The sequence below is a fragment of the Macrobrachium rosenbergii genome, chromosome 19, assembly GCF_040412425.1.
Source record: "Macrobrachium rosenbergii isolate ZJJX-2024 chromosome 19, ASM4041242v1, whole genome shotgun sequence".
Lineage (NCBI taxonomy): Eukaryota > Metazoa > Arthropoda > Malacostraca > Decapoda > Palaemonidae > Macrobrachium > Macrobrachium rosenbergii.
The window spans coordinates 18,084,157-18,104,156 of NC_089759.1; the positions used below are offsets into that span (position 1 = coordinate 18,084,157).

The 20,000-nt window shown below is 36.3% G+C and overlaps 2 protein-coding genes across 3 annotated transcripts in view; one reads left to right on the forward strand and one right to left on the reverse strand.

Moving 5' to 3' along the window:
• The window catches only part of LOC136848664 (protein obstructor-E-like), a 19,872-nt gene extending 11,621 nt beyond the window's left edge, over positions 1 to 8,251 (reverse strand). Inside the window, exon 1 of the mRNA XM_067121100.1 lies at positions 8,072 to 8,251. Within this exon, the coding sequence (XP_066977201.1) occupies positions 8,072 to 8,114 (43 nt within the window). The 5' untranslated portion in view covers positions 8,115 to 8,251. The remainder of the gene's footprint in view (positions 1 to 8,071) is intronic.
• The window catches only part of LOC136848671 (uncharacterized), a 106,511-nt gene that overhangs the window by 67,661 nt on the left and 18,850 nt on the right, over positions 1 to 20,000 (forward strand). The window lies entirely within an intron of this gene.

The window sequence follows — 20,000 nt, forward strand, 5'->3', positions numbered from 1 at the left end:
TGCCCTTGACAACAGACCACACCTCTCTCTCTCTCTCTCTCTCTCTCTCTCTCTCTCTCTCTCTCTCTCTCTCTCTCTCTCTCTCGTCATCAGGTTTCTGGGTGTAGGATAGATAATTCCTTTTTGTTAGTTGGACTTCCAAGGGATTTGATATACTGTACCTTCTAATCCTCCCTGCCTCCATCTACAGTAGAGTTCTCTTTTATAACCAGAGGAAAAGGATATAGAGGACTTAGAAACAAACTTAAAAGCAAGCAAACATAAAATTAACATAAAGTCCTTCCCACAATGCAAAGTCACCTCGCCCTTAAATTCCTCCATGTTTGCCACAGCCGCAGTTTCCGACACAAATCCTAACCCCTTACTTATCCCGCACAAGAACCTTTGGTGTTCCCGTCGAAGGATGCGTGAGGATCTGCGGTTGAGCAGTATCCTTGAGGATCTCAGGATCTCCCTCTGTTTCCCGTTAACCTTCGTTTCTTGGTCCATTTTCCCTTCCTGACGGGGGGCTGGGGTGAAGGAGCTGGCGACCGCGGTGCTCAGCCCCAAGGACAGTCAAAGGATCATTTTGATTACAAACCCTTTTTTTTTCTGTTTTTTTTTTTGAAACCTTGGATATATATTTGATTTAAAACCCTTTTTATAATTTTTTTTTATTCTTGAAAATATATTTTTGAGTAGATACAGATGATTTCCGCTTTTCTAAAAGTACTTCTACAACTTTTTGAGTGAATTTTAGAAGTTCATTATTGCTAACGGGAAGAAACGGACTTTTGAATTTCGTTATGGCTAACTGTGAGAAAAAAAAATGCTTCCCCTTTTGAGAATTAGTAGTGCATTTTCAAAAGACGTGTTTATACACCCGTTAGTACTCTAAGTATTACTTTTTCACCCAGTTTGTCCTCTAATTAAACCCAACCTCCAGACGATGTCTGAATTCATATCAAGGAAAACTACGTAGTCTCATTGCCCGGGCACGAGAATGGTTGGGGTAGGGGAGGGGATGCAAGCTGAAGGGGTGGGCGGGGGGGAGGATGGCGGTGGCGCCATTGAATTTCAGCTTTATATTTTCGTTTTCCATTGTTCAAAGTAAGCAGTCCGGTTTTAGGTCCTTCTTAGGCAATCTTAATACTGATGACTTGCTGAAAGAGAGAGAGAGAGAGAGAGAGAGAGAGAGAGAGAGAGAGAGAGAGGAAATCATGTAATTCAGGTACTTGAACTCAGAAAAACGATGTGATTTATGTAGATGTTAACGGAATGGATTACAACAGTAGTAATGTACTTGTCAGAAGTGAAGGAAACAGATTGGTGTTGCTTCCCATTTGAGTTCTCAGTGAAGTCAGCATGAACCACGTTTTCTTCAGTTCTCTATATATTTATTAAGCGGATTATTTGTTTATTATTCATCCTTGCTGTACGGTGGCAGAGGTAAGATTGGTACAGATTGCTGTATCGAGTTAGCAAATGATCCTAAGTATACAGTAGGTTCTCGTACGAGGAGGTAACGTAATACTTCATTATTCATTTTCCTTATTCATTTCCTATATTCAGCATTGTCATCATTCACTTTCCTCATTCATTTCCTGTATTCAGGATTATCATTATTCACTGTCATCATTCATTTCCTGTACTCAGCATTGTCATTATTCACCTTCCTCATTCATTTCCTGCATTCAGGATTATCATTATTCACCTTCCTCATTCATTTCCTGTATTCAGGATTATCATTATTCACCTTCCTCATTCATTTCCTGTATTCAGAATTGTCATTATTCGCCTTCCTCATTCATTTCCTGTATTCAGGATTGTCATTATTCGCCTTCCTCATTCATTTCCTGTATTCAGCATTGTCATTATTCACCTTCCTCATTCATTTCCTGTATTCAGCATTATCATCATTAACTCCATTCATTTCCTGCATTCAGCATTGCCATTATTCACCTTCCTCATTCGTTTCCTGTATTTAGGATTATCATTGTTCACTTTCCTCATTCATTTCCTGTACTCAGCATTGTTGCTCAAATGAATCTATAGATTTATTCCGCATCCCAAAGTAAGTTGTACTTATTGTCTACAGATTCCAGTCTAATCTCTTCGGAACTAGGCGCCCATGCTTAGATCCGCTTTCGACATTATTATGCTCGAGGCACAATAGACCTTTAAAGGGCGATTCATTTTTTTTGTATACCAGAAGTAATCATTCATATGTTTCTTCGCCTTCAAGGGTACAAGTACTTTTGTGTCTGTGCTTAGAAAGTGAACTACCTTAAAGGACCAGTCTCCCGTTACTGAGAAGGTGAACGACTTCAGAACTTTATCTTGTCGCTACTGAACAGAAAGGGTTAGGTCTACGGAATCCATCAATTAGCACTTAAAAGTTTTTTTTCTGTAGATTTGAAACCGATGTGAGATGTTGGTTTTAAAGAATCTTTTTTTCTTTTTTTTCGTAGGGGTATCTCTCGTTAGAGATGTAATTAGCAGAGTTAGGCTTAATACGAATTCCAATGACCACTTTTGATCATGAATACATGAAAATGTGAGTCACAGATACGAATTTTGCTCCGTCTTATGATTCCATTAACAAGTGAAAGAAATATGATAAAACTGCTGATGGATTTTATACATAGATTTTTTGAGGTTCAGGAAATAATTCTGTAGCAAGATAGAAAAAAAAATTTTAAATACAGAGTCCTGCTAGAAAAAAAAATTTTTAAATACAGTAGTCCTGCCGTATATGTGTGTGTGGTTATTGTGGGCATTGTGACTCAGTTATACGTCTCTCGGCTGACGTTTGATAGGCCCGTGGATCGCACCCAGTGTACCGGCCTCCAGGCCCAACTCGCTGAAAAGGGCGGGGTTCAGGCAGACCAATCCCTAAAGAACTGATGAGAAATCGGAAGACTCTATCTCCCTGGCGCCACCTTGCCTAAAATGGTAAAAGACGGCTGCATGTACAGTATATACTGTATACACACACACACACACACACACACACACACATATATATATATATATATATATATATATATATATATATATATATATATATATATATATATATATCTCTCAGAACTTGCTATTTGCCTTTAGGAGTTACTGTGCCTGAGATTCGGTCAATATAAGGAATTCCAAGGCAGAGAAGCACTAGTGGAAGGTTGTGGACATCCTTGGGGTAAAAAAATGTCCTCTAAATAGCAGATGAGCCTATTCAATTAAGGGCAATGGCATTCACATCATCAGTCCTGTAGAATGTTGAAGTAATAATAATATTCTCACCGCCCTTCACTGTGTGAAATTCACGTGATGGCCGGGGTTATGAGGGTGTAGCCCCATGACCTGCATGTAACTGCAAAAATTCAGAAATTCAAAGGACTGTGAAGATGAAAAATGGTAGATAATTTATTTAAGGAGGGAGGAAGATCTAGGGAGGGATGATTTCTGGAACGAACTAGGTGCCAGAAAGGAGGGTCCTCAATTTTCTGGAAGCGAGAAAGTGCATGTAATGAAGTGTAGGGGAGTTCGACTTGCTCCTGGAAAGCCTTCTCTGAAGGTGCATGAAGTCAGTAGTTCTGTGTTTCTGCACAGGAGTTTCATCCAAGACTCAGCGATCATTATCCCTTTTTATAATTGAAACTAGGAGCCATTCTCTGATAAAGGACACAGTTTAATTTTGAGGAAAAGATCATATGTGTGCATGCAGACACGCTCGAAGAAGTGTAAAGAGGAGAGAGCGAGAAAAAATCAGAGTAGAAAACAAAAGAGCAAAGCGACTCACACTTTTTAGAACAACTCAAGTCCTTTGTTTAACTACCCATAGAGAACTTTTTTAAGTCTATTTGTTATCGTGACGTCCATCTAGAACTTGTGGAAATTTTCTTGAACTTAAGACATGGTGCAATTTCTTGTGACGACAGTCATTTTCCTTAGTGTAGGTAATCTGCATAAAATGTCAGAATTTCTATTAGCCCTGAGTGTGAATTCAATTTTTCATCATTTTCTTCGTTTAAAATGAAAGAATTATCATGAAATCTCATCTACATTTTGTAAGATTCATTGTGTTTTCAGTGAAACGTCTGATTGCACAACCACCATCTCAGTTTCGTAAGAGATTAGGTGATTTTGGTGAATATCAATATAAAACTTATTATCATGGGTTACATTGAACATGGAATTATCCTTGGTTGCAAAGCTTTTGGAGAGAGACGCTGAAAACTTGTTTACCCGGAGTCGTTCTTTTGGAGTAGTTGATAACCTTGAGGTACCGTTCACTCTAACGTTGTCCTGGGCTGCACACAATTCATTTCTGGTCACTGTATGCAGCCGGCTTTTATGTAAGGCATCCAGTTGCTCACGTAATCTCTCTCTCTCTCTCTCTCTCTCTCTCTCTCTCTCTCTCTCTCTCTCAAGAAATAAGACACATGCTGTGCAGGTCATAAGAGGTGCAAGAACGGGTGAAAGTAATGTGCAAGTTAATCTCCCCCACCATTGCCACCCAACTTCTTCAAACCCCTCCTTTATAACAACCCTCCCTACCATCTCTCTCCCTCTCTGTCTCCCTCCCCCTTCCACTCCCTTCTGCCAACTTTTAAAACAGGTTTCAAAGGCTGCTTTTATATTCACGTTCTCCTGCGGGTTTAGTCCATCACTGATACTACTGAGGATGCCAAAACGAAAGGGCAATTTTCTTAGGTAAGGTCGCGAAAGAGAAATCGGGTATTTAGGTGCACCTTCGTTGGTTCTGCGTGGATATAAAATATTTATTTATTATTAACATTTTAAAGACTTTCCTTAGGAGTGGATGGATTTAGAGAACAAAACATCCGTTGGGAATAAGCGAATCGATTATAAAGCCGTAGCGTATCATAACACTGTAACTTCCTAGCTGCTCTATTCTATCACAAAGAAACCTTATCAACTGCACGTCGACCGCATTAACTAATACTGTGCCATTACCCACCATCTTAAACACAGCTAAATCTCTTGCTTTTGGAGATACTCAAGTCCCTTCGTTACAGCTAATTTACCCTTCATCAATCGAACACTAATTAGTCTGTTTTCTTTTTCCTCTAAAATCTTCTGAATTATGCAATTTCATTGGTACACTTCTTTTTTTCTCTCTAAATGAGTACATAACCCTAACAGAATGCTCTTAAGAGCCTTGCCAGTAATGTGCACATGCTGGAGGGGAAATTCACGTAGCTGGCTCAGTTCCAAATAAATGCCACTAAGAATGGCAAATGAAAAGTAAAATATAACAATGGGAATTTTTTTTTTTCGTACTATTGTTTTCTTGAAAACGAACGTCCATTCCGTATTGTCGTTAAGATTAAGAAGGAATTCTGGGTGATAATTATTTCTTCGCAAAATTAAATGAATATATATATTGAAAAAAAAAATCAATGGATTATAAGAGAACTATATTGTGTATTTCAAAAAGAAAAAAAACTAATTTCTTTCCTCTGTTTTGGAGGAATTTTTGAACCAACTTTCGTAGAATGTAACAACCTACTTTTCGAGGAGATTTCGAAGATAAATCCCGCCCGGTTGTGCTACTTTTAACAAAATCACTATTATTGGAACGGTAAGGTCTTAGGAGAAGGTCATCCACTGGTGACAAAAGGAAAGGTCACAGGGTCACTCGGTACCGAAGAAAGGTCACTCCATGACCTTCTTACTGCATGTCACCAGCGACAGACATGACGCCGTAGGGTGTGGGATATTCACCAATATTTAGACAAAATGAAACGTGAAAAGGTAAAATTCTTTGAACATGCTTTAGTTTGATTCTGGATTTACCGTGGTAAACAGTCAATCGAAATCATTATAATATTTATATGCCATCTGTAACGCTAATGTCAAGTAATAGAACATGAGTTCGATACCACAGGAGAATTTCTTGACATCATTCATCCCTTCTCCCTTAATCTTTTTTATAACATTTCCATTAAATCAGGGCAAGATACGGGCACTTGGATGCCCATTTCTTCAGCCTCTGCATTGGAAAAATAATTCCTTCGGTATCCTACGGTGTTATGACGTATTGTTCTTTTTCGAAAATTATACAAATACTTAGAGGTTAAAGAGAAGCTGAAATGGCACTCTGAAGTGCACTGCACAATGTTCTTACCTTTTCTGAATTAACCATTTGGCATGAGACAGACGGCTCGCTTCCTTTGTCTGCTTGGCAGATGAAAGGTATTTGATTCATTGGAGGAGGAAACAGGAATACACGATGAGCTCCTGAGTGCGTTGTCATATTTACCAATACGTCGCAAACACCTGAGTTTTTAATGAGTTTTGCTTCTGTATAAATCTGAACGTGTTTGTGCTTCTTACGTTAAATAATAATAATAATAATAATAACAATAATAATAATAATAATAATAATAATAATAATAATAATAATAATAATAATAATAATAATAATAATAATAATAAAGAAACAGATTGCCAGAAATTTAAGAGTCTTTCTCCCTCTCGTCTAGTTATCTTGACATTTTGCAAATTAAAATCTGACTGCGTGTTAAAGCCTTTGATAGAGGTACAAAGCAAATCAAAAGTATTTGTAGATCAAGTGACACAGGCCCCCCTCCAAGGCATACGTCCTCCACCCTCACCCTACCCCTACCCCTCTCTTTCTCTTTCTTAAAGTCCCCTTCTCTCTACCTCTATCTCTCACCTTCTCTTTCCAGTATTCTGGCTATGTTCAAGCGAAGTAGCAAAAGCAATAAAGATAACAGTCATAATGATTAAAAACAATAATATAATAGTAAACATTATTCCTGTAATGCTTTTGAAGTGGACGTCAGAGAGAGAGAGAGAGAGAGAGAGAGAGAGAGAGAGAGAGAGAGAGAGAGAGAGACAAATAAGGAACCTCCAGGCTAACATTGCTTGAAGTCGAAATCAAGAAAGCGTGTCTTGCAATTCTCATCATTATGTACCAACCCTTCTCTTCTTCGTTCTACGCATTCATTTTCGCTCAAGCTTTCTAAAGTCGCGAGCTATCTGTATACAGTGGATAAGTTCCCGTCTCCCTTTCCCTTTCTCTGTCGGGGAATAATGCCTTAAATTTCAAGACTGTATTGCAAGTTTCCTCTGCGAATATTATGGGGCACAGACACATCATGTGTATATATATATATATATATATATATATATATATATATATATATATATATATATATATATATATATATAAACATTTGTAAGTATATATATGTACATATATATACAATATATATAATACAAATATATTTATGTACATAAATAAATAAACATTTGTAAGTATATATATGTACACATATATATATGTATATATACACAATATATATACAAATATATTTATGTATACATATATATATGTATGTATGTATACACGAACATTTTATGTGCATGTACGTGGGTGTGTACGCGCGTGCGCGTGTACATGCATGATCAAATACAAATACAGTTCTTGCAATTATATAACCAATGTACGATTTTCGTCTTGGATTACATAATAGTAAGGCAAATCACAGTTTAAATTGAACCAGATAATGAAGTCTCTAACCAAGAAAATAATGTGCTGTCAATCACAGAATAAGAAACTTTTTTATTTAGTTCATTTTTCTTTTTCATATTCTGAGATATCCGGGATACAAGGACTCTACACGGGGGGATACAATGATATCTTCGAATGTGGTTCGCTTGAGTGATAAACTGTTAAACGTGATCAGTGTGTACGTATGTAAATATAAAAACTGCGACCAACACACTAATATGTAAAATTTTTTATATACACACATATATATGTGTGTGTACATACACATACATACATACGTATATATGTGTTTGTGTGTGTGTGTGTATTTCTATACAGGTATATATATACACATACATACATACGTATATATATATATATATATATACATATACATACCTACATACACACATACATACATACATACATACATACATACATACAAAACACGTACAGTACATGTCACAATGAACAAAACAAGCATTGTCTTTAAAAGAAAACAAAAATAAATATAAATAAAATAAAATGAGTTGATCCAAAAATCCTACTTACCAGAGACCACGATGGCGAATGGTACTAACACTTTGAACCACATCTTCACACTAAGACTCCTACCATTCGAAGACTCCTGTCCACGTCTCTTGCGCTCCCTTGATCTTTTTTTTTCTCTCTCTTCCTCCCTCTTTTCCCCAACAACTCTTCTCACAGTCTCCAACAATTGCCCACCTTTCAATTCTGGAGCCTAGAAAAAACAGCGTTACTATTATTCCCGGCTTTGTGTTGTGTTACTATTCTTCTGTGTCGTACGATTCCCATTATTTGTATTACTGATATTTTGAGTTAGTAGCCTTGCGATTGTTTGTATGTGGCATTATATTGAGCAATAACTCCCAAATAGTTATTTCCTTTAGTTTATTTAAGTAAATAGAAGAGAAAATCAAGACTTGGTCGCGCCGGGTGGGGCAAGGTTAAGCAGCGAAAGTAAAAGTTGCACAGACCTAACGGGATGAGAGACATTTTCCCGTTTCTCATATTTTCAGGTATTTGAAGTCAAGTGTTGTTTCTCATAATACTATATACATGGAAAGATCAATATAAATATATATGAAGGATAGTTTAAACCACACTAGTCAAACTTACATAGTATAATTTCAATAAAAAAAAAAAAAACTTATTGATAAGGGAAAATGGTGGAAATCTAGACACTCGTTCTCTTCATACAAGATGTGATCATCTATAATCAAGAAAATCAATTTTTTTTAATTCATGAAGATTTGTAAGCATTTGCTCTCGGAAAAAAGTGAAAGTCCTTCTAAGAAAATAAACATGTGTTTTGGACATTTGTCTCTTTTTCTTTTGGTAATTTATCTTTTAATACTCTGCATTGGAATTGTGATGTCATTGTTAATCATATTAATGAATTAAATACTTTCTTTATCTTATAATTTATAATGACCGGTAGAGTCCGTATTATTTCATTTGAATACTTAAAAATATCATGACATCTTTTCAAACCTGAAATGAAATTTCAGCTAAATTTCGCCCTCCTGCAACTGTCTGCATTTTTCTTGAAATATCAACAAGTTTTGCTGAGTTACAGTTAACCTTTAAGTCTGTTTAACGTAGTTTATCAAACCTGAGGTGTTTCTCTGTGATGTTACTACGTTCATTTTCTTTTTTCTTTTATATCAAACTGTAATCCAGTAGGTCACTTGCTTCTTATGGTGGTCGAGGTAGGGGAAGAGAGAGAGAGAGAGAGAGAGAGAGAGAGAGAGAGAGAGAGAGAGAGAGAGAAGGCGAGACCCATTGCTTGAATGATTAAGAGAGAGAGAGAGAGAGAGGGAGAGAGAGAGAGAGAGAGAGAGAGAGAGAGAGAAGGAAGTCATTGCTTGAATAATTAAGAGAGAGAGATAGAGAGAGAGAGAGAGAGAGAGAGACATTGCTTGAATAATTAAGAGAGAGAGAGGAGACGAGAAACACATTGCTTGAATGATTAAGAGAGAGAGAGATAACGGGGACTCATTACTTGAATAATTAAGAGAGAGAGACATTGCTCAAATAATTAAGAGAGAGACACAGAGAGAGAGACATTGCTTAAATAATTAAGAGAGAGAGAAGGGACACTTTGCTTGAATAATTAAGAGAGAGTGGGGGGGGGGGGCGGTTATGGATGGTGGTGACTGGACGACCAGAGTCCTTGACCTGGCTTCTAAAAGGTCGTTTGACTTTCCTACAACTTGACTGTTCATATCTGAAATTGGTGAGAGCAACGCTTGCTGGCGAAGACAACACAGTACATTCATTAATATCATTCTATGGTAGAAATACTTTTATCAGTAAATTTTTGGATTTAAAGTTGAACACCACTGACGAAAGCTTTACAAATTCCTCATGGAATACGATTGTGTTCTCAGTACTAAAAACCGTCAGAATGGATTCCGAAAGTAGGTTTGAGCTATATGTGTGGTTAGTTTATTTTTAGCCAAAGTCCAGCAGTCATTCAGTACTCCTCATCTTTAATCTTTCTGCCTGCAGAGGAGTCTGCTCCCAGATCTGTCTCGTGAGATTTAATAATAATAATAATAATAATAATAATAATAATAATAATAATAATAATAATAATAATAATATCCATTATTTCACCTCAGGGCCATATACATGGAATATACAAATACAATACACACACTCTAGCTACATAAGATAACGGGATAAAAATAATAATCGACAGTATCCACACAGTTGCTGGAGAAGTAGAAAACGTAGAATTCATAATAATGGTAATGGCAGTAATTATATGGAGAATAATAGTAAAACGATATATATTAAAAATGATAACAATTAAAAATACAGATTGCAGACTATTAATTTCCAGCTAGGGACCTTAGGTGGTTACAGAAGTCAGGTCCAGAAGGCTAAATACGAAAATTGAAAGCAAAAACTTGCTTAATTAGAAAAGAGTAAAGACTTTTAGGTTATCCTCGCTCTTGCGACGATTCTCTATATAATTTCCTGTCTTTCCTTTCTTTGCCTCTAAGAGAATATTCCCCTTTCGCTCAGACGGACATTCTAAGAGGTCAGGTAGCTTGTTCTATGATATCAAAAGAAGTGTTGCATGGACTTGTTTCCGAAAAATTAATTTGTAGTCAGGGTTTTATAGTTTCCATTTCATTTCGTTCCTAAGATATAGATGTCATCTGGGTCTGGAATTTTTTGGATATTTTCATGAATATAATTTGCGTAATAACTGTTAATATTTCAAACAAATACCTGACTTCTGATTTATCTGAAAAGCTGTTACAAGTGGGTGGAATGACTTTCTTATATATATATATATATATATATATATATATATATATATATATATATATATATATATATATATATATATATATATTACTTTATTTTTACTTTTTGAATTGTTGAATTGCATGGACATATCTTAACCTGATGAACTTTCAAGCTTGAACACAAATGCACATAGAAACATTTTTCTACTCCCAAAAAGATGAAATGGTTTTATCCTTACAAAACAGAGAGAGAGAGAGAGAGAGAGAGAGAGAGAGAGAGAGAGAGAGAGAGAGAGAGAGAGAGAGAGAGAGAGAGAAATATGACCTTAGATTCATTCCGTCCAGAGAGAGAGAGAGACAGAAAATATGACCTTAGATTAATTCCGTCTAGCCAAGGCAGTTTTGGGGGGGACTGGCCCACTAAGTTCCGCTTAACCTTGAAGCTAAAGAATTGACTCTTAGCACGGAGACATTAGGTCTACATTTTTTCTTCGTCGTTGCACCTCGAGGAAGCTGTAACTATCGGAGCGGAAATTCTTCTTAATGTCTGAAATAGTTGCGTACACCTATCCAGAATTTGATAGCGGGGTCAGTCAGGGTGAGACGAAGTCAGTTCTTAGGAATGTATGTTGTCCAATGTCATGTTAGAGGGAAAAAAAGGAGTCAAGTTAATGTGAATAACTTGCATATCAAAATTTTGTCACTATAAAAGAGACGGATATGCGTCATTTTTTTTTTTACGCAAAACTGAAGGTCGATAAGAGGAAAATGAAAAACTGATGCATTCATGACTTGTCAGAAACTTGTTTTTTGCTTTTAGTTATTGAATGTTTCGATAAGATGAATAAAGATGATTAGGTAATGAAAAGTCGTAAGAAATCTCAAACTGTGTGACCTGCTTGAAGAGTTGCGTGTGTGAGGCGTTTGTGCCTTTGTGTGCATCCATTTTGAGGTGGGCGAGGTTACTTGTGGAATTGAAGTGATCGTATTGGTATAAATCACGACTTTCATCAAAATTGTTGAGGAAAACCATTACGGCGCAAAGATGATTTCATAAGATTGTGGATCGAAGATCAATTGTAGTCTTGACTCGCGTATCGATTGCAAAGAAATTGCCGCCATTCAGATTGGTTCGTTCTCTATTGAGAGCTTTCCAGTTGTGGGCGAACGTTTTCGCGGTTAGAGCTTTCTATCAAAACATTTTTTCCGGGGGTAACAGACCTTTAAAGAGAAATCCATTTTCCAATCATAGTACATTTCTATTGCACAGAGAATCCGTGTCCTGCTTGTCGGCTGATTTGGGGCATTTGGAAAGTCAATTATTCTAGCGAAAATTGTACTCGTAAAAGGTTTGTCAGTTTCCAGAAAAAATGGATATCACATTTGCTATTTTTTCCTTCTCAGCCTGTATTTGCTCATAGTATTTAGGAGGAAACGTGATTATCAAAGTAATGAGACAGCAATTCAATGAAATGTATTTACCGAAAATCTGGTACTTTTAGTGTTTATTTGCAACTCATATGTTGTTTGTTCATTTGACGATGGTGCTTTGTAACATTAGCAAAACCTACTGTTCAAGACAGAGAGAAAACAAGATATTGCCTTTATTTTATTTATTTATTTTTTTTATTGCGGAGATATTCGAATGGATTTCAGTATTCATTCATGAATTTTATGTCTTGTTTATACTCACATCTGTACGCAAACACATAAAAGCATACGAGCTTGTATACAAGAATAAAATAATTGTTAGCCCATTAAGGCTGTAATCTTGAAGAACTTGTTCTTATACCAGAAGTACAGTTGCTGAAATATGCGATACCTTTGGAATTAGCCTTAGCGGCGTCAGAATTTTTCAAAGTATCATAATTTGGGAAGAGAATACAACTGACTTTTCCCCTTATCCCTATTCTCCATTCATACCACAAGACCAAATCTCTTTCTGTCAGTGTTTATCGTCTTTTCAGTGCTACCAACCTTACACGTTATCTGTCCTTTTCTGACTCGGCTAAATCCACTTTGAAGGCCACTTTTTCCTCTTTATAAGCAATTGTATTTGCCATCTACAAACTCCTCACTTCAAAAGGGTCTAATCGCACTATTGTTGTTTACTCTGAGGAATTCATCAATTTTTCTTGAAAAGTTTAATTTTTAAATGAAAAAATTTCCCCTGGATGATTATGATGTTTCCGGAAGATTTTTCACCTTGAACAGATCATCAATTTCCTCAAGTAAGTGGCCATTTTTTTGAGATCATCTTTCAGTTCCATGAGAAATCGCTTTCTCCCCTAAGTAAGCTGTCTCCCTTCTTTGAGAAACTACGGAGTCTCAGTAGTATTCCGTCCTTTTTCTGGAGTAATATTAAACATCTTGAAGAATGCAGCTTTTCATTGAAAAAAAAAAAAATTAAAATAGGAGCTCCTGCCTTAAATTATTTTCATTATTTGAGATACAGTCCTTTGCCGTGAGAGCTTGCGGAATATATCTTGCTTCTTGAGAAATTCCCCCTCAGGCCTGAAAAACTGCCAATTTCCTAAAATATTTACTTTGCTTCCTTTGATGAATCTATTGATTTTTATTGGGAAAATACCAATTTATACCTGTAGATTTAGCTACTTATAAAACTCAGAAGTCTCTCCTTTCCGTCTGGAATACGTCTTTTCCTTTAGAAATTAATTTACTGTATTTCTTTGGGAATTCGTATTTTTTGCTTGAAATGTCATGTTTTCAGATCAAATCCTCCGTTATCTTAGGATTGTGATCATTCCTATTAGAAAATTACCTCATTCCCTTCACTAATTCACCCGTTAACATGAGATTTCACAATGTACATTTGCGTTGTATATATCCAAACCAAGAGAGAGAGAGAGAGAGAGAGAGAGAGAGAGAGAGAGAGAGAGAGAAACGTGCCTTTTAATAGCCCACGTTTTTCATAAGCTTGTTGAAGAAGCAAACTTTTGATAAAAAAAAATTCAGTTTTTGCTCTGATAACTTACTAGTGCAAAAAATGTGAAAATTAATTAAACAGCACCGCCAAAAACCAGAGACATTTTATTTAAATAAATTCTAAATTCTTTGCAGATTTTACTCTGAGAATCACTGTGAAATCGGTTAATTTTTTTCTAGACATCTCTTTAATTACATGAGAAATTTTCCCATTCTTTGGAAGAATTTCTCGTCTACAATGGAAAATTTCCCATAATGTTCGAGAAATTGTATCTGTTATTTGAAAGATTATTTGTCCGTTCGTGAGTTTCTTTGAGGAATAGCCTACTGCGTTTTATTTGAGAAATTTTTAACATTTATTCTTGAATAAATCATCCTTTTTCTTGTTAAACTTGTCTTTTTCCTCCAAGACCCTACCACTGTTTATTGAAAGGTTCTTGTTGATAACTCATGATTTATTGAGTAATTCCTCTGTTCCTTTTAGAATGGGAAAATTGTTACTTTAGTAAATCACAGTTGCTCTTCATCCTGTAAACAGATCAAGCTAAGATTTAACATGCTTAAGCTGAAACGTAGATTTTATATATATATATATATATATATATATATATATATATATATATATATATATATATATATATATATATATATAATAATCTGTTTCAGCTTATGCATGTTAAATCTTAGCTTGATCTGTTTACAGGATTAAGAGTAATTTTTATATATATATATATATATATATATATATATATATATATATATATATATATATATATATATATATATTAACTTTATCACATACCAATTGTTCTGCGCATTAATAGAATTACTAAAAGGACCTCATTCAAACTGGATGGTATCGGATACTTGATAATGTGGACTGTTTGTCCAAGAAAGCTTGTAACTTTTTCTGAATAAATACTCCATTAGATACCATCCAGTTTGAATGTTATACATATATATGTATGTATGTATGTATGTATGTATGTATGTATGTATGTATGTATGTATACATACATACATACATACATACATACATACATACATACATACATACATACATACATACATACATACATACATATAAAGAGCCTTTGTTACGATTTTGATTTTCCATGAGGTCAACGTCTTACCTTTAAAGGCGTTGTTTATATGATGGAATTTTAGCCTTGTGAAGTTCTTAACCACTTCCCTGATTAAGTTCTAAATATTTTATTATATATAGGTTTACTCCAAGAAAAAATTTCCGAAGAATACATGTACAGTATAGTGCATGTAATTTACACCTTGAGGGCATCAACGGCATAGTATGAAGTAACCAGAATGGTATATTTTGAGGATTTTATCTCTTCATGTTTCCTTGGAATTAGAATATCTTTCTCCTCCTGTGTTCACATTCCTGCTATTGACATCTGACCATTGTATAAATACAGTAGATAGCGTTATGCAGAGAACGCAAAATATCCATGGTAAACTATAAAATTATACACTCAACGTAAGAAGAGATAGAGAGAGAGAGAGAGAGAGAGAGAGAATTAGTTTAGTTTCCTATCAAATAGGTAAACGTTTTCTGTTAGGGTTAGATATCCGTAGAAAACGAATTTTCTTGTCATGTTTTATAGGGGACTCTATTTTATATGTATTGCACCTCGCAGTACGGTGATATTAGTGATAAAATGTTATATTTCACTACTTTTCAAGAATAAGTTAAAAATCACTTGATGTTTGTTTTTCTATTGTTTTAATATTAAGATATGTCATGCACAAGACAAGTTTTTAAACCCCAGATAAGTAAACGACAGTAATGTACTCATCTCTAATAAGCTATGTAGACCCCTTCTTTGGACCTTGACGTAGACGGCAGCGGCGTACGTAGTTTTGGGACAGTCACTGAATTTACCTGGTTTGGGGTCAGTTATGTACTCCAGTACCGTTTAGCTTGGGTCGTCTGTGTACATGACTAATCTATCACCTCTGAAGATTGTGATAAAGTCACCTGTGAAAAGACCAAGTCAGACAGAAATTAACCTCATAGTTGGCTCTTAACCCCATTTTCTGTTGCGGTTTCATAGCTACAGAACTGCTTGTATTTGTACTGGATATAAGTGAAATTATTGGGAAAATGTTAAGGGTCAGTCGGGTCTGAAAATTATAGTAAATACAATGAAAAGAATGCTGTTGTGTGCCTTTGCGCAAAGCTACTTAAAGAGCTATTTAAAGGCGAAAGCAGAAGGGGGTTGAAAGTTTGAGGTAGGCAGTGAAAATCTCCAAATCGCACGATGACTAAATACAGCGACTTCTGACGGTGCCCTTCGATGTCTTAGTGCTCCTTCCTGCCACGCTGGGATCAAACATTTTGCATATATAAAAGGCATTGAACTTACTGGTTTTTACGCCGCGCCAGAGGTTGCCACTAGAGTATATGCAAGAATTTGATCTAATGTGCATTGCATAACCCATATTTTGCATATATAAATGGCATTGAACTTACGGGTTTTTACGCCGCGCCAGAGGTTGCCACTGCAGTATATGCAAGAATGGGATCCAATATGCAATGCATAACCCAGTTCACATATGAGGTAGGCATGAAACTTACGGGTTCTTACGCCGCGCCAGTGGTTGTCTTCCACGCATATGTGACTGGGCATTGATACCCCATTCCCGAGGGTATCACGTGGCAGGTGAGGGGATGCACAACAATCCATTCTTAGGGCACTTGCCGCCAGTCCCACCAGCCGCTGTAGTCTATCCATCGCGCAAAGATGCTTCCACAGCCATATCCAGGATTGATTTCCATCACAAAACTCAGCTCATTCCTGTTCCCAACATCAGAGATATCCTGGCTTCTTTCTTCTGCAAGTAAACCGCCAGTTTTCATAAGAAAGCAGATTCTTCTTCAGGCACCATTCACGTGACTGCGTTTATCTTGTAGAGCTTCCGAACCATTTCAGATTCTCGCTCCAATGTTCGTAGTCTCGCTGCAGATTCCAGCCTCATTTTCTGATGCACTTCCTTTCTATTTAGGGGATTCTTATTTGATGGAGTTTTAGTCGGGTCTTTTGAGAGCCTCTTGGTGCCAGCGAAAGGTCGTTGCTATGCCCTGATTTGGCGAAGTTCTTCCTGGATGCTGTCCATTCGTCGGTAGAGAACTTTGCAGTTGATCTGGAGCTTCCTCAGACATCGAGTTTTATCCAAAGCCTTTTTCTTTTCAGCTTTCCCCTCCAATAGAGGTTACATCGGTCGAGCTGTTCCAAATTTTCATGGGCCATCTGTTTCTCAGTGGTAAGGACTTGTAACTTGTCTTCCAAACCGTTAATCTTCAAGGTCTTATGCTTGTTTTCCCTCTGCAGGCTTTCAGTGTGATTCTGCTTCCTTACATTCTCTTCTGGAATTCTTTCCAAGTCCTCATTTAGCTTGTTTATTCTGGCTTGCATTTCCGTCCTGCTGTTTCCCTTTGCTGTAGATCTCGGTGCAAAGTCTCCTTCTCCATCTCGAGAACTACGACCGTGTTTTCCAAAATAATTAGCGTTTGGTCTTTTTCCTCCTTCTCCTTTCTTTGCACTTCTTTTAATTATAAGTCTCGTCAACTCAAATTTATCAATTAGTAATTTTTTACTGACTGCTAAGAAAATATCTGCCACAGTATATCTAACAAAGTGACTGCTAAGAGAATGCCTGCCATATCAGTGTTTTTACATACTGACTGCTAAGAAAATATCTGCCATGGTAGATCTGACAAACTGACTACTAAAAAAATATGTCATAGAAATGTTTTACTGGCTGCTAAGAAAATATCTGCCGGTAATATTTTTGTTTACTGACTGTTGAGAAAGTATCTGCCATAGTAATGTTTTCACTTCCTGACTGCCAAGAAGATATCTCCCGCAGTAATGGTTTACTTACTGATTGCAAAGAAAATATCTGCCACAGAATATTTTACCACTTGACTGCTAAGAAAATATGTCATAGTAATGGTTTACTGACTGCTAAGAAAGTATTTGCTGCAGTAATGTTTTGCTTACTGACTGCTCAGAAAAATCTACCACAATAATATTTTATTTACTGATAGCTAAGAAAATATCTGACACAATAATGTTTTATGCACTGACTGCTAAGAAAATATCTGCCAGTAATATTTTTGCTCACAGACTGCTAAGAAAATATCTGCTATAATAATGTTTTATGCATTGACTGCTAAGAAAGTATCTGCCAGTAATATTTTTGCTCGCAGACTACTAAGAAAATATCACCCACATTAATGTTTTGCTCACTGACCGCTAAACACGTCATATACTACGGTGCCCCAGTGGGCAAGCCATGCCAACGCCCAAACGGTAAAAACTGCTCCGGCCGAAGTGGAATTTTTCTTTTCTGACAAGGTTTTGGGACCAATGAATACGTACTTCCTTTCTAGAACTTTTTAAGAGAATAAAACTGGGTTAGAAACTATCAAAATATGCTATGAATTATTCGTCATTTTAAGGCTTGAAATGAATACGAGACAGGAATGTGGATTAAAATGTCTAATAGGTCTCACATCGAGTGAGAAAAATACAGGCAACAAATAACGCTTCTTTTTCGCAGAGTTGAAATAATCGTCCGAAAATCGGGATGAACACCGGAAAATGAACTTTGAACCGAATTAAGATATACATCTAAGTTTTTTTTTTTTTTTTTTTTTTGCGAGGAAGCTGGTTAGTGAGTCCTTTCAAGAACGTTCCCAGTGTGAATAATGATGAGGGTGGGGGTGGGAGGAAGGGATAGAAGGTAGTAAATTTTGTATCCTTCAGTTGTTTATGTGCAGCGTAAGCGTAATTTTAATCGTCTATGCTATTTTTTGTTCTCAATAAATCGAGACAAGACTACGAATTAGGAAAATGTAAATGTATACCGTTAAACGGTTTGGCAATACCTGTAAAAGCAATTACGTATATGCTTACATTTCAATTACAAGTCCGTTCAACTAAATTATTGATGGTAGATTGAACATGATGTTAGCTTACCAAGGTTCAAAATGCCGACAGTGAAATTACAGGAATCAGGTATGAAGGTTTCATTTTGGAATATTTGCACCCAGAATGAAGTTGGGTTAACCATACAGTTTGCTATATAAGCATAACAGTTCATATCGATTGGAGAATCACAAAAGAAATAGGAAATTAATAAATAGTACCAATTTCAGATCTGCCCAACAGTTGGAGTAATGCAATTTAAAGGCTTATTCACATAACGGTCGAGTAAATAGCACTGACTTTGAACCTGATTTGCTAATCTGTTGGGGGAGTAGCACTGAATTTGAACCTTATTTGCTCGATTGTTGGGGAAGTAGCACTGAATTTGAACCTGATTTGCTAAACTGTTGGGGAAGTAGCACTGAATTTGAACCTTATTTGCTCAACTGTTGGGGAAGTAGCACTGAATTTGAACCTGATTTGCTAAACTGTTGGGGAAGTAGCACTGAATTTGAACCTTATTTGCTCAACTGTTGGGGAAGTAGCACTGAATTTGAACCTGATTTGCTAAACTGTTGGGGAAGTAGCACTGAATTTGAACCTTATTTGCTCAACTGTTGGGGAAATAGCACATCATGCTCGTTTACCCATGTGGTGTTGTGGGGTTTATACGTTATAAGTATCGTGAATAACACACACACACACAGACACACTCACACACACTTTAGGCCTCGGTCCTCCAAAGGTTCACGAAATAACTCACACTATAGACCTAATCCCCATGGTTGGAAAAATAACTCAGAAAAATAAACTTATTCCCAACTGTTGGTCGAATAACCGCAGACTGTAATTCTTATTTGCCCAACGGTTGGGTGAATAAGTTACATGGTTAATCTTATCCGTCTAACGGTTAAGAAATTATTCACAGTATCTGGCTTATTCCCCAAACAGTTTGGGAAGGAGTATCATTCCTTTAGAGAGTATTGTATAATCTTTATTCTACATAAAAAATGTATGGATCAGTCACTGGCTATCATTTTTACAGATGTAATGAAACATACTGGGTTCTCATAAATAATTTTAGATACAGGCGCATGGCCGATGAGGTATTTTATTTTGCACTCTTTGTAAAGTGTATATCCCTTAAATATGATCATTTTGAATTGGATGCAGGTGAAAAAACGATATGAATTCTGTGCCAGAACTAAAAGTTTGATACACTTAACTAGAAACATCCGAAATTCTGACCGTAAATAAAATGGTGCACCCGAGCCTCTAAAGATATATCGTTCTTCA